Here is a 15,832-nt window from a genome sequence, read left to right on the forward strand (position 1 = left end):
GGCAGACACCAGACAGAGCCGGTGCAAGTGGCTTCCAGGTGGCGTGTCCCTTCGGATGGGCTCTGCCATTCCTGTCCTGTGCAGCAGCTGCTGCGTCCACCCTTAGTGCCAGCTCTGGGGGCCTGAGCAGGAGCTCAGGGACACGAAGACCGTGCGGAGGAGGCATTCACTGTGGGGTGTCTCAGGGCTGGGCACCAAGGCAGGACCTCTGTGTGCCCCGAATGCCGGCTTCCCTGGAGACTGCAGTCAGCCGGGTTCTCTCACGTCAGCCTCCCAAGACCACTGTGAGGGGGGCGCTTAGAAGCAGAAACACCCAGGTCGGGCAGGTTGAGCAGGTGAAGCTGCCCAACGCAGGGGACAGGACACAGAGGCGACTCACGAGCCTGGGGCTCCAGCAGCAACCAGGTGGGTCCTTGCCATGCCTTTCGCTCCCAGCTACCAGTCTGCCTGCCAGCATCGCCTTTGCTCGTGTGCCTGAGGCCCTGGCTCCCCAAGCAGCTGCTGACTCCTGGACGCCTGCTGGCCGGGCCCCAGTCACGAGTGCGTTCGGGGAAGGCTTCGGGCCTACAGGAACGGAAGGAAAAGCCATCGGGCCTCCCCGACCGTCCACACAGAGACTGATGGGTTCCCCACACACCGGCTGCCGGGACGCGCCTCGACTCTGGTTTTGGCACAGACAGGCCCTGCTGCATCCGTCGTCTCTGATGGAAGTGACAGCCGTTTCCCCTGCAGACAGGCCAGAGCGGCCCATCCACGTTCCAGGGTGTGAGGCCAGTGGTAGCGTCCCCAGGGCCACAGCCCAGTGAGGGAGGTGGGGGAGCGTCCTGGCGAGGGCTGGGCCGCCTCCCACGTGCCCTGGGGAGCAATGCTTCGCACCACCCCGCCCTTTCCTGGCCGTCTGTGAAACTGAATATCTCCAAGTGAATGTTTTAACTGCTAAGCACAGGCAGCGCTTCAAGGCTTCATGACGATGACGTGGAAATCCTAACCCTGACCCCGCCGTCGAGCTGGGCCTGCATTTCCATCAGCACATGTGTCCCTTCTCCTCAGCAACCGCCAGCCCGGACAAGCCCCACACCACCCTGGTTACCCTCAGCTGTGAGACGGGAGGTGCCGGGCGCAGTCGGGACTGCTTCTGGTCCGTGCTGCAGGGATGTGGCCATGCGTGGGGCCAGGGCTTAGATTAGCCTCCTGTCGGGCTGAGTGGGGAGGCGCACACCTGCCCCAGATTGTAGCTCAAAAGAGGAGAGGCGAAGGTCAAGTGTTCCATACCCCGAGGTCCCTGGGGCCCCGCCAGAGAAGGTGGGGTGTCTCAGGGGGTTTTGGGTTTTGCTCTGTCTCCTGGGCCCGACCCCTGGCCAGAGCTGAAACTTCTAGAAGCCAGGAAAAGTCGGTACCAATTCCTGGACCAGACTCCCGACCAAGCCTGCCCCTGAGTGCCCTGTGGCCAGTGTGGGAACCCAGAGGGAGACTGTGCTGGTGTCACCGGGGGCCTCTGGCAGTCAGGATGGCTCACGGGGAGGCACTGGGGGGCTATGGCCAACCCTGGGGACCCGTCCACTCCCAGGGCTGCTGTGAGGCCTGAATGTGGCGGGGGCTCCCCGATGTGAGTCCCTCGTCCTCGTCCTCGTCCTACAACGCTCGGTGTCGGATGGGGGGCAGGACCCACAGGCCCCTCTCAAGGAAACCCACAGAGGCCCCTGCAGGTGACCTCAAGGGAGGCCCCGTGTGGGGAAGAGAGGACCCGCCCCGCACAAGACAAATCAAGTGGATGCCAAGGAGCAGGCCAGTTTGGGGTGGATGAAGCCGAAGCCACAGGATCACCCACAGTGAAGACAGGGAGGCGGCCGCAGACCCCCCACCCAGGGAGCCTCAGGGGCAGCTGGGGCCGCGGGGGTGGCACGAGGCAGGTCACACTAGGCAGCAGGCATGGGCGGTGCTCCAGGAAGCAAGGCCCGACTGGACACGGTGGGGTCTCAGGGCGACTCTGCTTTGTCTGGGGCTGAGCAGTGCTGAAGGGTGGTCTTGAGTTAATGGGATGCCAAGGCGGAGGAGGACGGAGGATGAGGCAGGAGCAAGGCCTGGGGGAGGCAGCAAGAGAAGAGCTGAGGCCCCCGGAGGGGAGTGGGCAGCTGCGGGAGTGGGGGGCTTCTGGGACAGGTCAGGGTGCAGGGCGGCCCTCTGACCCGAGAGCCACCCGAGACCCGAGCCACGGTCCTGGCGTCTTCACCTCTTGCAGGTGGCGCCCAGGACTCACGGGAAGTCAGGAGCTGCCTGAGACTCCGCAGGGGCACCCTCTGCGTGCCTTGGGGCGGGACATTCTGGGTAGGGGGGCTCCGAAAAAGAGGCGCTGAAGGGGATGAGCCGCACGCGGGTCTGAGGGATGGGCTACGTGGGGCCGAGACCTTCAGCAGAGACAGTTCCCAGGCTTGGCCCCCGCCCCCAGCGCCGCGCAGTGCCTGCCGGTGTTCAAAGCCATTTCCTGACTTTCTCATGGTCTGGGATTCCCGCTTTCATGAGATTAAGATAGAAAGTTGTGGTTTGCGAAAAACCTTGCAGTTAGAGGATGAACATTCCATCGATGGGAGCCTCAAGTGGTCTGGAGGGAAGGCCAGCTGTGGGAAACCTCTCCCCTACGACTGTCATTGTGCAGAGGGGCGGGGCCCCAGCGACCTCGGGGTATGGAATGCTTGACCCTCACCTCTCACCTCTCACCTCTTACCTCTCACCTCTCACCTCTGCAGGTCCTGGGCGCAGACTTCACCTTCTGGACCTTCTCCTATTCGGAAAGTGCATGGCCCACACGGTGGTACGAGGAGCCCTGGGCTGGGCAGCTGCCAGCCTGGATCCGAGTCCTGCCCTGGTCAAAGTGCTGATTACTTGACATACTTCTGTATCTGCAGAACCAGGTGACTGATCCCCAAAGCCCAGCCAGCTCCAGCTCTGGCACCTGCACCCATGGGTCACCCTGTGCCCGGCCCACCCTCCTCGAACCGTGTTCCGCTCACCGTGGCACGGCCGCGCCCGGAGCAGTCGGTGCCGTGTGCAGAGGACAGAGGCAGAGGTGCCGTGTGCAGAGGCCCAGACAGAGATGTGGAGGGGTGGCCAGTATCAAGGGCACCCCCGCTTGCGCTCGCTTCCCCACCCACCTGCTTTTGCCGCTAATGTCCAGACATTCTTTTGTTAGACCCAAAGCCCGTGGGGTTCAGTTCCTGCTGTTGCAGCCCAAGGGCTCCACCAAGAGCTGGGGGCAGCGTCCACCTCCTGGGGGTCTCGAGGGGCTCCATAAGAACCCCTTGTCCTGAGCCCCCGCCCAGGCTGAGCATTGGCAGCTGTTCAGTCCAGGCTGGCTTTAGTTGCTGTTAATATTCAATATTTGACATAAACTCTATTTTGATTGTGAAACCACTCAGCATTCCGTGGCCTCATTCCGGGATTTTGATTCTAAGCCCCTCTAGGAAATATCTGCCCCGAAGTGACCGTCTTGTCTGGAAGGTTCCCATAGAGCAGGGTATGATAAGAGCCCCACGGGCTTCCTCCCAGCGCAGACGCTGCTCCAGCGGCTCTGGCTGCAGCACCTTATCTGCGGATGACAGATGCCGAAACGTGCCGGGGCCTGTGAGCCTGCGCAGCGTCACACACACTCAGCCCCCGTGAGCTGCACACACACATCACTGTGTTTGCGATTATAGTTTTACAGTGTGTTGATTGTTGATGTCCCCTACTTTTCTGGATCTTCCATTTTTTTTTTGAGATAGGACCTTGCTCTGTCATCCAGGCTGGACATTATCTCAAACAAACAAACAAACAAAATCAAAAGTGCAGCCCTCACCTCCTGGGCTCAAGTCAACCTCCCACTTCAGCCTCCTGAGTAGCTGGGACCATAGTTGTCTGCCACCACCCCTGGCTAATTTAAAAAAAAAAAAATGTTTTTTTGTAGAGACGAGGTCTTGCCATCCCGCCCAGGCTGGTCTCGAACTCCTGGGCTCGAGCAATCCTCCTGCCTTCGCCTCCCAAAGTGCTTGGCTTACAGGCATGAGCCACACCCAGCCATTCCCCAGTTTTGCATTGGCATTAGTAGCTTTAACTCTGTTGTGTTTCTCTTACAATAAGAACCTTTTTCAACACATTTCCATCCATTGACAAAATAGGGAGAAAGGGGCATTTCCAGTGATTTAGATTACTTTAAAAAAATCTGTGTCATCTCTTTAAAATGTTCAGGAACTCTGTGTTGGCAGTGTTTTCCTCTGTGCCGTCAGACACACTCTGTACTGGTTTATAGAAAGCAAGGTAAGAGCCATCTCTGGAATCGAGGTGACTTGGGTAAATGCTGAGACCCGAAGGGATTTGGTGATAGCAACTCTCCTTTCAAATTCTGCAGGAGGAGTAGGTGTTAATCTGAGACGGCCACAGAGCTGAGGGTTCCCACAGGGAATGGTAACATGAGGTGTGTTTGTGGACTGGCCCCTGCTCCCCAGTCTCCACCCAGAAGACCTCGGGGAAGACACAGGCAGACACCTGGGACACACAGAGTCCCCGGGTCACAGGGAGAGAGGAACAGAGAACAAACGGGGCAGGTTTTTTCAATTATAAAACTACCATATTCTGGCTTATACTGATACATTTTAAAAGCCAGGTTAAACAGATGATTTTCTTAGAAAATATAAAGTATGGCTGGGTGCAGTGACTCATGCCTGTAATCTCTGCACTTCGGGAGGTCAAGGCGGGTGGATCACTTGAGGTCAGGAGTTCAAGACCAGCCTGGCCAACATGGTGAAACCCCATCTCTATTAAATACAAAAATTAGCTGGGCGAGGTGGCACACACGTGTAATCTCAGCTACTCAGGAGGCTGAGGCAGGAGAATCGCTTGAGCCTGAGAGGCAGAGGTTGCAATGAGCAGAGATCACTCCAGCCTGGGCAACAGAGTGAGACTCTGTCTCAAAAAATAAAATAAAATATAAAAACAACAACAAAAAGGAAAATATAAAGTATAACATTGACTCAAGCACAAATAGAAAATCTGATTAGCCCTATGGGACATGGGCAGGAAACAGAAAAAAAAAAAAAAAAGTAATCAAATGATATCCTTTAAAAAAGCACCAAGCTCAGGCAATTTTATACGGGAATATGCAGGACTGACCTCTGCAACGGAGAGACAGAACGACCGTTTAGGAACCTGTCCTCTGAAGGCCAACCGCTCAGTTCAAATCCCATCTTCCCGCCCATGGCTGGTGACCTTAGGCAGACTACTTAAACTCTCAGCCTCTTCATCTGCCAGATGGACATGAAAGCAATACCTAGTTCACAGGGTTGATTCCAGGTTAAAGACTTGACTCATGTAAAATATATAGAAGTGTGTTTGCTGCACAGGAATAACTTGATACAGGTGAATTGTTACTAAGAATTACTATTATTTCCAGGCACAGAAAAAGACAAAAGTATCACAATTCATTCTATAATATATAGTTGTGTGAGTCCATTCTCACATTGCTATGGAGAAATACCTGAGACTGGGTGATTTTTAAGGAAAGAGGTTTAATTGGCTCACGGTTCTGCAGGCTGTTCGGGAAGCATGATGCCGGCTCCTGCTCAGCTTTGGGGCGGCCTCAGGAAACCTTCAATCATGGTGGAAGGTGAAGGGGGAGCTGCTGCATCTTACGTGGCCAGAGCAAAAGCAGGAGGGTCAGGGAGGTGCCACACACGTTTAAACGACCAGATCTCACGAGAACTCACTATTATGAGAACAGTACCAAGTGGAAGGTACTAAACCATTCATGAGAAATTCACTCCCATGATCCATCCACCTTCCACCAGGCCTCACCTCCAACACTGAGGATTACAATTCAACATGAGATTTGGGTGGGGACACAGATCCAAAGTACATCAATAGTTAACCAAAAACCTGAGAAACTAATGGCAAGAATAACACGCACACATCTACACACAGTGATGCTGACATATTATTTATAATAGGGATGTAATCACCCAAAAATAAAAGTATTAACAGAATCCAATCCATCAGAAGAAAGTAAAATCTCTGGAAAGCAAAGATGGTTCAACATTAGAGAATCTGTTAGTACAACTCACTACATGAAGAGACTAAAAAAGGGGAACTTTGGGGCATCTCAAAAGATAGGCCCCTAACAAGCATCAGGTCAATTTAATATTTAGTCCTAATTTTAAAGCATGCACAACCACAAGATATTCAGAAAGCTAAAAACAGTCAGAAACTTCCTTAACCTGTAACAAACATTGTATTTAATACATCAGAACAGATATCAGCAAACTTTTCTGTAAAGGCTCAGATCGTGAATATTCCAGGTTTTTTTGGGCAATATTGCCTCTGTCTGGACTATTTAACGCTACTGTCGTGGCCTGAACGTAGCCATCAGACAATACGTAGAAGAATGGGCATAACTGTGTTCCAATAAAACCACCTACAAGAAGAGACCACAGGCTGGATTTGGCCCCCGGCTACCAGTTTGGAAACCTCCGCATTAGAATCATTCCCATTAGTCAGAAACAAGAGAAAGACACTTGATTTTATACTTGAGTCCCGGCCAATGTGATAATATATACAAAGTATAAATATTAGAAAGGCAGAAACACAACTATAATTACTTGCATAATTATATGACTGTTTACCCAAAAAGTTCAAAATAATGAACGGACAAACTATTACAATCACAAGTGTAACATCAATATACATCGATCAACAGTGTTTATTAGAACAGCAATACAGAATTACAACATTTTATGGGAAAGTATCCCATTCATTATAACAAAAACTTTGAGGATTTCGTAAAAATTCAGAAAATACTCAAGAACAAACCAAGAAATGAGCACGTCAGACATCAAAGAAATCTTTAAAACTCTGCCAAAGCTCTAAATTCGTTGAGAGCCGGAATCCATTTCCAAGTAGTAGGAATCTAAGTCACATGAATGTCAGTTTTCCCAACTGTCCCCATAAATTCTGTGCATCCCTTAAAACTCCCGCAGGACTGCTGTGGGTCTTGACACTGCTTCTAAACTTGACGTGGGAGAGGAAACGTGTAGGACCCGCTGAGGAACGCTTCTGAACGGCCTCGGGGAGGCAGCCTGCTGTAAAGTTGTCATAGTTGATGCAGACACAGAAGTCGGCCCGTGAGTCAGGACGGAGACAGCAGAGACAGCACAAAGTATTTACCGGAACGTTGTTTACGACGATGGTAGCATTTCATGTCAGTCGGTGGAGAAAAGATTCCTTTTTCAATAAATGATGTGACAACTGGCTATGTATTTGAAAAAGAAAATGTTAGACCCGTCTTTCACACAACCCCAAACAACATTCCAGGGGATTAAAGAACTAACCATTTGAGATGGAGTCAGTGCTGATGCGTCCCCCAAATTCCCGTGTTGAAGCCTCACCCCCAGGGATACGGTAACAGGAGAGGGAGCCTTGGGAAGGTGGTTCCGTTAGCCAGGAATCCGACCCTCACCAGGAACCTGACCACGCGACACGGTGATCCAAGACTCGCTATCTCCAGAACCATGGGAGTAAGTTTCTGCTGTTTAAGCCCTGCAGTCTATGTCATTTTGTTCTCAGCCCTGGCCGATGAGAATGCCATTAGAACATCAGAAGCCAGAGCCGTAGAAGGACAGAAGAGACACCTAAGTTTGTTTTAACCGTCTTGCCATAAGAAATACCCTGTAAGTCACACCCGAGACTCAGGCGTCCTAAGAAAGGGGGATGTGGACGGTCCCTCCAGCACCTCTCGTGGCCGGGCTGGGTGACAGGCACACAGGAACTCATGGCACTCACCTCATAACTATTGTTCACATTCAACATGTACCCAAATTTACAATAGGACCCCATCGACAAAGCTAAAAGGCAGGCAATGGATGGAAGAAACCATTTCCAATCTACCAAAGTGTCCCAAAAGGAAAAGACTAACTACCGGGCAGAAGATTCAGTTACACAAGTCACAGAAGAACCCACAGGTTCCACTCCTGCAGAAGCTGGCCACTCTGCCGACACCGTCAGTGTGATGTGGAGGGGTCTCCTCCCCACACCCACAGCTTCCCGCCTTCTGTGGGCCCGAGGTGGGTGTGTAGCGATTCGTCTACACCTCCGTCTGCTCCTGAGAGCAGCGCCCTTCACATCTGCATCCCAGGCCTCACTAAACACAGGACACGGAGGTCCCCCCCACCCCAATTCATCGAATGAATGAACGAATGAAGGTCGTTTTCAAGACCTCTGGCCCTTCTCTCAGAATCTCTAAATCTCACACTTGCACTTGCTCTGGAGGGGATGAAACAGACACTGCCAGGGCCAGGAGGTTTACGATGTTTATGCTGAGGCTCAGGGAGCTACGGGGCTCAGGACCCGTATGGATTTGTTACCCTGAACTCGGTGACCAGGGCCTGCTCGTGAATCAGCAAATCCTCCGGCCGTGCTTCATTCCAGGGAGGAAACCCCAGCAGCCCTGTCCTGTCTGCGTTTCCGCTGGTTTCCGCTGACGCCATCACTGGAGAGGGAGAAAGAGTCCTTGAAACCAGCCCTCCAAACATAAATACGCAGCCGGGTTCAGCGAAGCACATGACGCACTTTTCACCTCTGCCAGCGTCTCCATCTCAGAGAGTCCCGCGGGACAGATGCTCAGTCCCCAGTGAGCCCCATCCGTGACCCCCGCTCGCCCCCCACGTTTCCCAGATGACGGCAGCTGGAGAGCCTGCCTCCGACAGCGGGCCCCAGGCCACGGAGAGGCGACCCCGCAGAGAGCGGATGTTTGTGAAGCTCCTCCTGGAGGGAAAGCTGCCGCCAGTGTGGAACATTCCCCTCTCGAGGCACAGATGGGGGAGCGGTCACGAGCCGGTCAGTCCCTCTTAGAGCCAAAATCGGGGGCTCAGAACATTTTCTAATGATTTCTGAGCCATCGAGTGCATCTGGGCAGCCCAGTCTCTGTTTTCATTCCCTGAGATGTGGTACTTTCTCTCCTGGAGTCCTGTATTGGGGGTGCTTCAACTGCAGGCCTTGCCTCCCTCCCACGGTGCTGAGGAAGGACAGGCCCTGCCTTCCCCAGGAGAGCTCAGGCTGGAGAAGCCCCGGTGTAGGGGGAAGTTCTGAGCAGGCATTGTCACCCCCAGGTCTAGTGTCTCCACAGTGCCCCCCTGGCCCCCAGCCCAGGCTGTGCCTCCCCCATGTGCAGCTGCTGGGATGTGTCCAGGACAGGAGGCAGGTGCCCAGGTGCTCCCCTAGGCAGAAGGCTCGGGTTCTGTTTCAGGGCAGGTGGGCTGGTGTGGCCCCCGGGAGAACAGATCCTCACAGACGCCGACCAGTCTTACCCAGGAGGGCAGGCCCTGCTGTGCTGCAGGTCCCCTGGGGCGCTGGTTCCCCCATCTGACCACACATGGCTTCCTTGAGATCAGTGCACCCCCAGGAAATCCTGGGTGCCTTCATGTCTTGGTCACTTGGTGGCCTGGGACCCTCGGGCGTCTCCTCCGTCCACAAAGCTGGCCAGGCTGTCTGTGGGGAAGTGTTGACTGGGGGCCCCAAAGCTCCTGCTAAGAAATCCTTCTAAGCACAGCCTCTGGCCCTGGAGAACCGGAACTCCCTGCCCTGCCACTGACTTACAAAGTTGTCCCCTCCCTGTGCACTTCCAGGCACAAAAGACAGGATCTGATTACTGGGGACTTGCGATGAGCACGGGTGGAACTTTGCAATGAGTCCAGAAACTCCAAACACATGAACCTGGTAACTCACTGTGCAAACAGAGAAGCAGTCCTGCACGGGGTCCCTGGCGTTTGCTCTCTCAGCGGTCCTCGGTCAGTCCACTCTCTGTCCCTCCCACTAGCCAGCCCCCCTCTGCCAAGGGACAGCTCCCTCGTCTCCATGGCAGGCTGGTCTCGGGGGGCAATGGTGACATCTCCAACTACCTTTCTCTGCTCTTCACTGCTGATCCTGCTCCCAGGGCCACCCCCATTGGGCCAGGAGGCTACGAGGTGGTGACGGGTAGATACTCCAGCTGAGACCTGCCCGGCCTCTCCCCATCTGCACGTCTCTTAGGAGAGGACCCACATCCAGTCCCCACACATCCACCTGCTGTGGGTGTTCTGGGCGGGGGGCCTGTGACCCGAATCTACCTCGGGCCCAGGGCTCACTCAGGGGGCTGGGGGCCTGGAGTGCCCAGAGCTGACCCTGCTGAGTTCTGCGGAGACGGACGACACTCAGGGCCCAGCAGGGGTGGAAGGATGGGCTCTAACAGGTGTGGCCCCAGGACCACAAGCTGCACCTGCTGTGTCTGAGCCCAAACAGGGCCTCCTTCCCCTCAGGTGAGGTTCTGCAAGGAGCTGGGCGGGGCGCGGAGGAGCTGGGAGCAGGTCAGCAGCTGAGGAGTGGCTCCGCGAGGGGCTACAGAGGCCCAGGGTCTGCTCTCAGGGGTCGCTGGGGACACGAGAGACTCCGACAGGGGCCGACCAGTGTGCACTTCTCTCTTGTGCTGGGGCCCCTCTCTTCATTCCCTGCTGGACACATCCATGTTGTGCTTGGCGGAGCTGCGTTTCTCCTGCTCCCCCGGCACAGAGCTCCGGGGAAGAGCTCTCCTGCCCTCTCGTGGCAGCGGCCTGTGGGGGCCGCCAGCTCCTCTGCTGTGAGCTGCTGGTCACGGAAGAGACTGTGCCGTGCAGGGGACTGGGCCACTTCCTGATACTCACGGACAGACTTTCTTCTCTTGAGGAAAGACTCATAAGACCTCTTCTGGGTCATTCCTGATTAGGAATTTAATCCAGGGGTCAAGAAAAGACCCCCCAACCTGATGGAGGCTGCCCAGGCAGGGAGAAGAAAGATCAGAGACCACGGAGAGGCGGAGGGGCGCCAGGCTTCAGTGCCCCCTGCTGCGGCGCCCGGCATGTGGCTCACCGGCTCTCCTGCCTCTGTTACTCGGGAAGAAACAGCGGGCAGGGGGAGAGTCCCTGGGGCCTGAAGCAAGGCCAGGCCTTTGCCATGGACAAGTGACTTGGGCCTGCTGGAGCCGGGGTGTGGACTGTGGCTTCCAGGTTATGAGCACAGAATTGCCTGTAGGACCCCGGCTGTGAAGGCCACTGAGCCCAGCAGAGCTCCACCTGGAGTCCTCCCAATAGAGCCAGCGGGGTCAGGGAGGCCTGGCCCTGAGCAGCGCAGAGGCAAAGGCGTGGCCCGCTCAGTTCCGACGTGGCCTTGGCTGTTCTGTGGATTTGTTTCGGGGTGATCTGTGGCCCCCTTCATAAAGAGGGTCAGCTTCTGCTTGGGCGGTCACCTCCCCATCCATTAACCACCGACATCTGAGAGAAGTGTCTGTTCACAGAAACAGCAGCAGCCCTGTCTTCGGAGGCAGTGGCCTGGGCGTGACTGCAGTGCTGTGTGTCTCCAGGGTGGGGGGGCTGCAGTGCTGTGGGCCCCTGGGGTGGGGGGGCTGCAGTGCTGTGGGTTCCTGGTGGGCGGGGAGGACTGCAGTGCTGTGGGCCCCTGGGGGGTGAGGGTTGCATGGGGAAACCCAACTCAAGGGGCTCTGTACCCACAGGGCCCAGGCAAACCCCCTTGGCCTGTCCACGGGAGTGTCAGGGTACCTCCAAGGCTACAAGAGGTCACATCACCTGTCCAGGAGGACTCACGGGTGTGTAGGCAGGTATGTTCAGCCAGGTGGTGCCATTTCTCCCAGGTAAAGGTGAACAGCTGGGTCATACGGCAGGTGTCCCCCCAGCTTCCAGCTTTCTTTCTGTGCCCTGATCACTCTGCAGCTCGGCCAGTTGCAAGTCTTCCCTGCAGGCCNCAGTGCTGTGTGTCTCCGGGTGGAGGGGTGAGGGCTGCAGTGCTGTGCGTCTCCGGGTGGAGGGGTGAGGGCTGCAGTGCTGTGGGTTCCTGGTGGGCGGGGAGGACTGCAGTGCTGTGTGTCTCCAGGGTGGGGGGGCTGCAGTGCTGTGGGCCCCTGGGGTGGGGGGGCTGCAGTGCTGTGGGTTCCTGGTGGGCGGGGAGGACTGCAGTGCTGTGGGCCCCTGGGGGGTGAGGGTTGCATGGGGAAACCCAACTCAAGGGGCTCTGTACCCACAGGGCCCAGGCAAACCCCCTTGGCCTGTCCACGGGAGTGTCAGGGTACCTCCAAGGCTACAAGAGGTCACATCACCTGTCCAGGAGGACTCACGGGTGTGTAGGCAGGTATGTTCAGCCAGGTGGTGCCATTTCTCCCAGGTAAAGGTGAACAGCTGGGTCATACGGCAGGTGTCCCCCCAGCTTCCAGCTTTCTTTCTGTGCCCTGATCACTCTGCAGCTCGGCCAGTTGCAAGTCTTCCCTGCAGGCCTGAACTCCAGCTGGGCCGTGAACATTTCCAGGCACTGATAAAGGTGTTTAGGTCACTGCCCAAAACCCTGAAACAAAGCAACCCTGGTCCAAATTCCTTAAACTCTCATATCAACTCCACACCCACCCCCTCGCTGCAGACAGACCTGGGTGGAACCCCCGTCTTGCTGTCTGTCCCAAAGATATGCTATCTGTCCCATCTGTCCTGAGGATACACTACAGCCCTCCTTATGCCAGATCCCCTAGTAAGTGCTCTGGACGGATCACCCTGGCAACGATTGCCTCTTTCCCTGGAATCCCAACCAGCCCCATCTCAGGATGGTCTGAGGCACTCCCTGGTGGAAACTCCCCTGTCACGGCTTTTGGAAAGACTCCAGCTGTGGGTTCGGCCAGGATGGAGCACAAACTGTGAAATGATTTCCAAAGGGTGCAGCTCCCATCGCTGTGTATGAGGGTTCCGGCCACTCCATTCACCCACCAATACTTGGTGTCCATGTTTTTAATTGGACTATTCTGGTATCCCCACTGAGATGTTCACATTCACTTCCCTTCCTGTCCCCAGCGGCCACTCGGGTTCCCTTCTTGTCCGTCGGCCATTCAGGTTCCTTTGTGTGTCAGGCTGGCTACCATCTTCATGTCAGATTCCTGGATTTCAAAAGATCTTTGTATGTTCTACATACAGCCCTCTATCAAATCCATTTTGTATGTTCTACATACAGCCCTCTATCAAATCCATTATTCTGAATATTTTCCCCGTCAATGGCTTGCCTTTTCATTTTAAGTGTCTTTCGAAGACCAGAAATGCTTATTTGTTGGTGAAGTTCAGTATCTTATTTTTTCTTTTAAAGCTCATGCTTCTGTGTCTGACTGAGGTCTTTTTTTTCCCCAAGCGTTTGTCCATCACCTGGCATTTCTGGGTGCTCAGGACTCCGCTCTGACTGAGGAGCGAGGCCATTTCTTTTACTGTCTCCTGTCTCTGAAGAAGGAAAAGTTGAAAAACAACAGGAATGAAGTCAGTGGCAAGACCAGCCAGTGCCACTGATGACCTCAGGTCTGAGGTTAAAAGATTAACCCCCCCACTCTAGCCACATGTGCTCTCAATCTAGCACGACCCTTTCACGTGGACGCCTTAGGGTTGTAAGCCCTTAAAAAGAGCCAGGAACTCTGCCTTACAGGGAGCTCAGTTCTTGAGACGCAAGTCTGCCGAAGGGGTTCTGTCCGCAGCTCGTCCTGCTACATGACCTGCCCGTCTATCCTCTTACCCACAGCAACCTGCCTTGATTCCTGCAGCTTTAAAATAACCCTATCAGGGTTAAATACTTTAATTTTTGCTTCACATAGCGTAAACCAAAAATAAAATTCTAAGCTTTCTCAACCCACTGAATGGCCCCCTCCTCTCCACCAGGGAGATTCCAAAGAAAGCTGAAAAACGAGTTCAGGCCACGAAGGGATGGGGATTGGACATGCCTCATTATACCCACCTCCCTTTGGAGTTCAGGTGCAGCTGACCAGACTGACATTAAAACAGACTATTAGACTGACAGAGCAGACTCTATACCAGCAAGACAGCAAGTTCCAATCTGACGCTGGCATAACATCACGTGACAGCAGGCCCTCAAAGCATCAATGTATTTTACCCAAAAATATATCACTTTGACAAATTTTGAAATGGCCCACAAAGCTGTGTCTTGCGGGGAAATTCATATTCTGTAGACTCTCCTTCCCTTTCCAGCTCCTTTTCTGATCCTGAGGAGACTGGCTGAGAATCAAGTGCCTTGTGAAGGTCTGAATAGGAAACATTTGCCATGTATTGCCTCTAAGGGCAGACACCTATGAGATTTCATCCATATAATAAGGACCTTGGTCTCCACAGCCCTTACCTTAACCCAGACACTCCTTTCTATTGATTCCAGGCCTTCAGATAGTAACTTAATTCTTTCAACCAATCGCCAATCAGAAACACCTTTGAATCCACCTATGACCTGGAGGCCTTTCCTCCTGGAGTCGTCCTGACATTCTGGATGAATCCAATGCACACCTCACTTGTACTGACTGATATGTTGTCTCCCTGAAACGTCTAAAACCAAGCAGTACAACAACCGCCTTGGGACAAGTTCTTAGGACCTCCTGAGGCTGAGGTCATATTTAGCTCAGAATAAATCTCTTCAAGTATTTTATAAAGTTTGGCTTTTTTTGTAAACAATAGGCAGATATAGATTCCATTTGCTAATTTTTTAAAATGCTCTCTGTGTCTTGGTTCATGAAAGACATTGGTCTGTGACCGGTGATGTCCAACTCTGCTATCAAGGCAATGCTGGCCTCATATATCAAGCAGGGAAGCGGCCCCTCCTCCACCGTCTGAGTGGCTGGATTCCTATTATTTCTTCTCTAAATACGATTTACCAGCTTGGCTCTCTGGGCCTGGAATTTTCTGTGTGAGGACACATGATAACAAATTAATCTCAAATTTAACAGATAATGGGCATTAGTATTTTCTTTTTTGGTAACTGGCATCCTTCAATAAATTCGTCCAGTTACACTGTTTTGGGGGCTGCCTGCACTAGTCAGCGTGGCGTCCCCTCAGAAGGCCGGGCCTGACAGCGCCGCACCCCAGGCCAGGTCTGTCGGCCCGTGCTGGTGCCCTGGGGAGCAGCGGGAGCTGCTTGGAGGCTGCGGTGTGTGGTGGCGGCGGGCAGGCACCTGGCTCCCGAAAGCAGACCTTTAATAACGCCTCGCAGAAGGGGCGGGGTGGGAGGCTGGCAGCGCAGGGGCGGCAGCTCCGGATCCCCGCGGGTCTCCGGATCACCCCACCGAGCCCCGCGCCTCAGTAGCGCAGTCCCTCCAGGGCTCCTTGGAAGGCCAGGCTCCAGCCCGGGTGCCCCCCACCCGGGGCTCCAGGGTTGGGGGCACCCAGGAGGCCGCAGGCGCGGAGCTCGAGGGCGCCCCCCGACTAGAAACCCAGGCTCTCACGCGTGGCTCCCGCCCCGTGCCCACCTCCAGGGGGGCGAGAGCACCCAGCGCCGATCCAGTGTACGGACGCCCCCGTGCCCTGTCCCCGCCGTCCAGCCCTCCCGCCCCTACCGGTCCCGCGCCTCCTCCCCACCCGCCCGCCCCGAGCCGTCCAGCCCTCAGCTCTCCCGGCCCCGCCCCGCCCCGCCCCGCCCCGCCCCTTGCCCCGCCCCCGCCGTCTAGCCCTTCCGGCCCCCAGTTTCTCGCCCCTCCCCACTGGCCTGCAGGGTCCACGGACCTCCCGACCCCAAGACCTCCCGGCCTCGAGGACCCTCAGGAGTCCCTGCGTGGGCTGCGCCAGGTCGCCAGCGACAGCACCGGCACGCACCACAGCCACGGAACCGCCGACCACGGCGCTCAGGAGCGCGGAGAATCCGCGCACGCGCAATTCCTGCTCCCGCCCCGGCTTGCTGGTGATGGCGCATAACGCATGCGCGGGAAGGGCTGCTCTGGGCGTTGCCGTGGCTACTGGGAACGCGTTTCACGGGGGCGGGGCTTGCTTCCGGGGCG

At 55.2% G+C, this 15,832-nt stretch overlaps 1 protein-coding gene across 1 annotated transcript; it reads left to right on the top strand.

Annotated features, from left to right (window-relative positions):
• The first annotated feature begins 1,535 nt into the window (after nucleotides 1-1,535).
• Nucleotides 1,536-15,749, top strand: LOC112620692 (putative uncharacterized protein encoded by LINC00205). Its single transcript, XM_025379457.1, is given in 7 exon segments — nucleotides 1,536-1,574; nucleotides 2,745-2,790; nucleotides 8,656-8,729; nucleotides 8,731-8,925; nucleotides 8,927-9,171; nucleotides 9,881-9,993; nucleotides 15,550-15,749. Coding segments are annotated over 7 exon segments (912 nt in total).
• The last annotated feature ends 83 nt before the right edge of the window (nucleotides 15,750-15,832 follow it).

Source organism: Theropithecus gelada, chromosome 3, assembly GCF_003255815.1.
Source record: "Theropithecus gelada isolate Dixy chromosome 3, Tgel_1.0, whole genome shotgun sequence".
Taxonomy (NCBI): domain Eukaryota; kingdom Metazoa; phylum Chordata; class Mammalia; order Primates; family Cercopithecidae; genus Theropithecus; species Theropithecus gelada.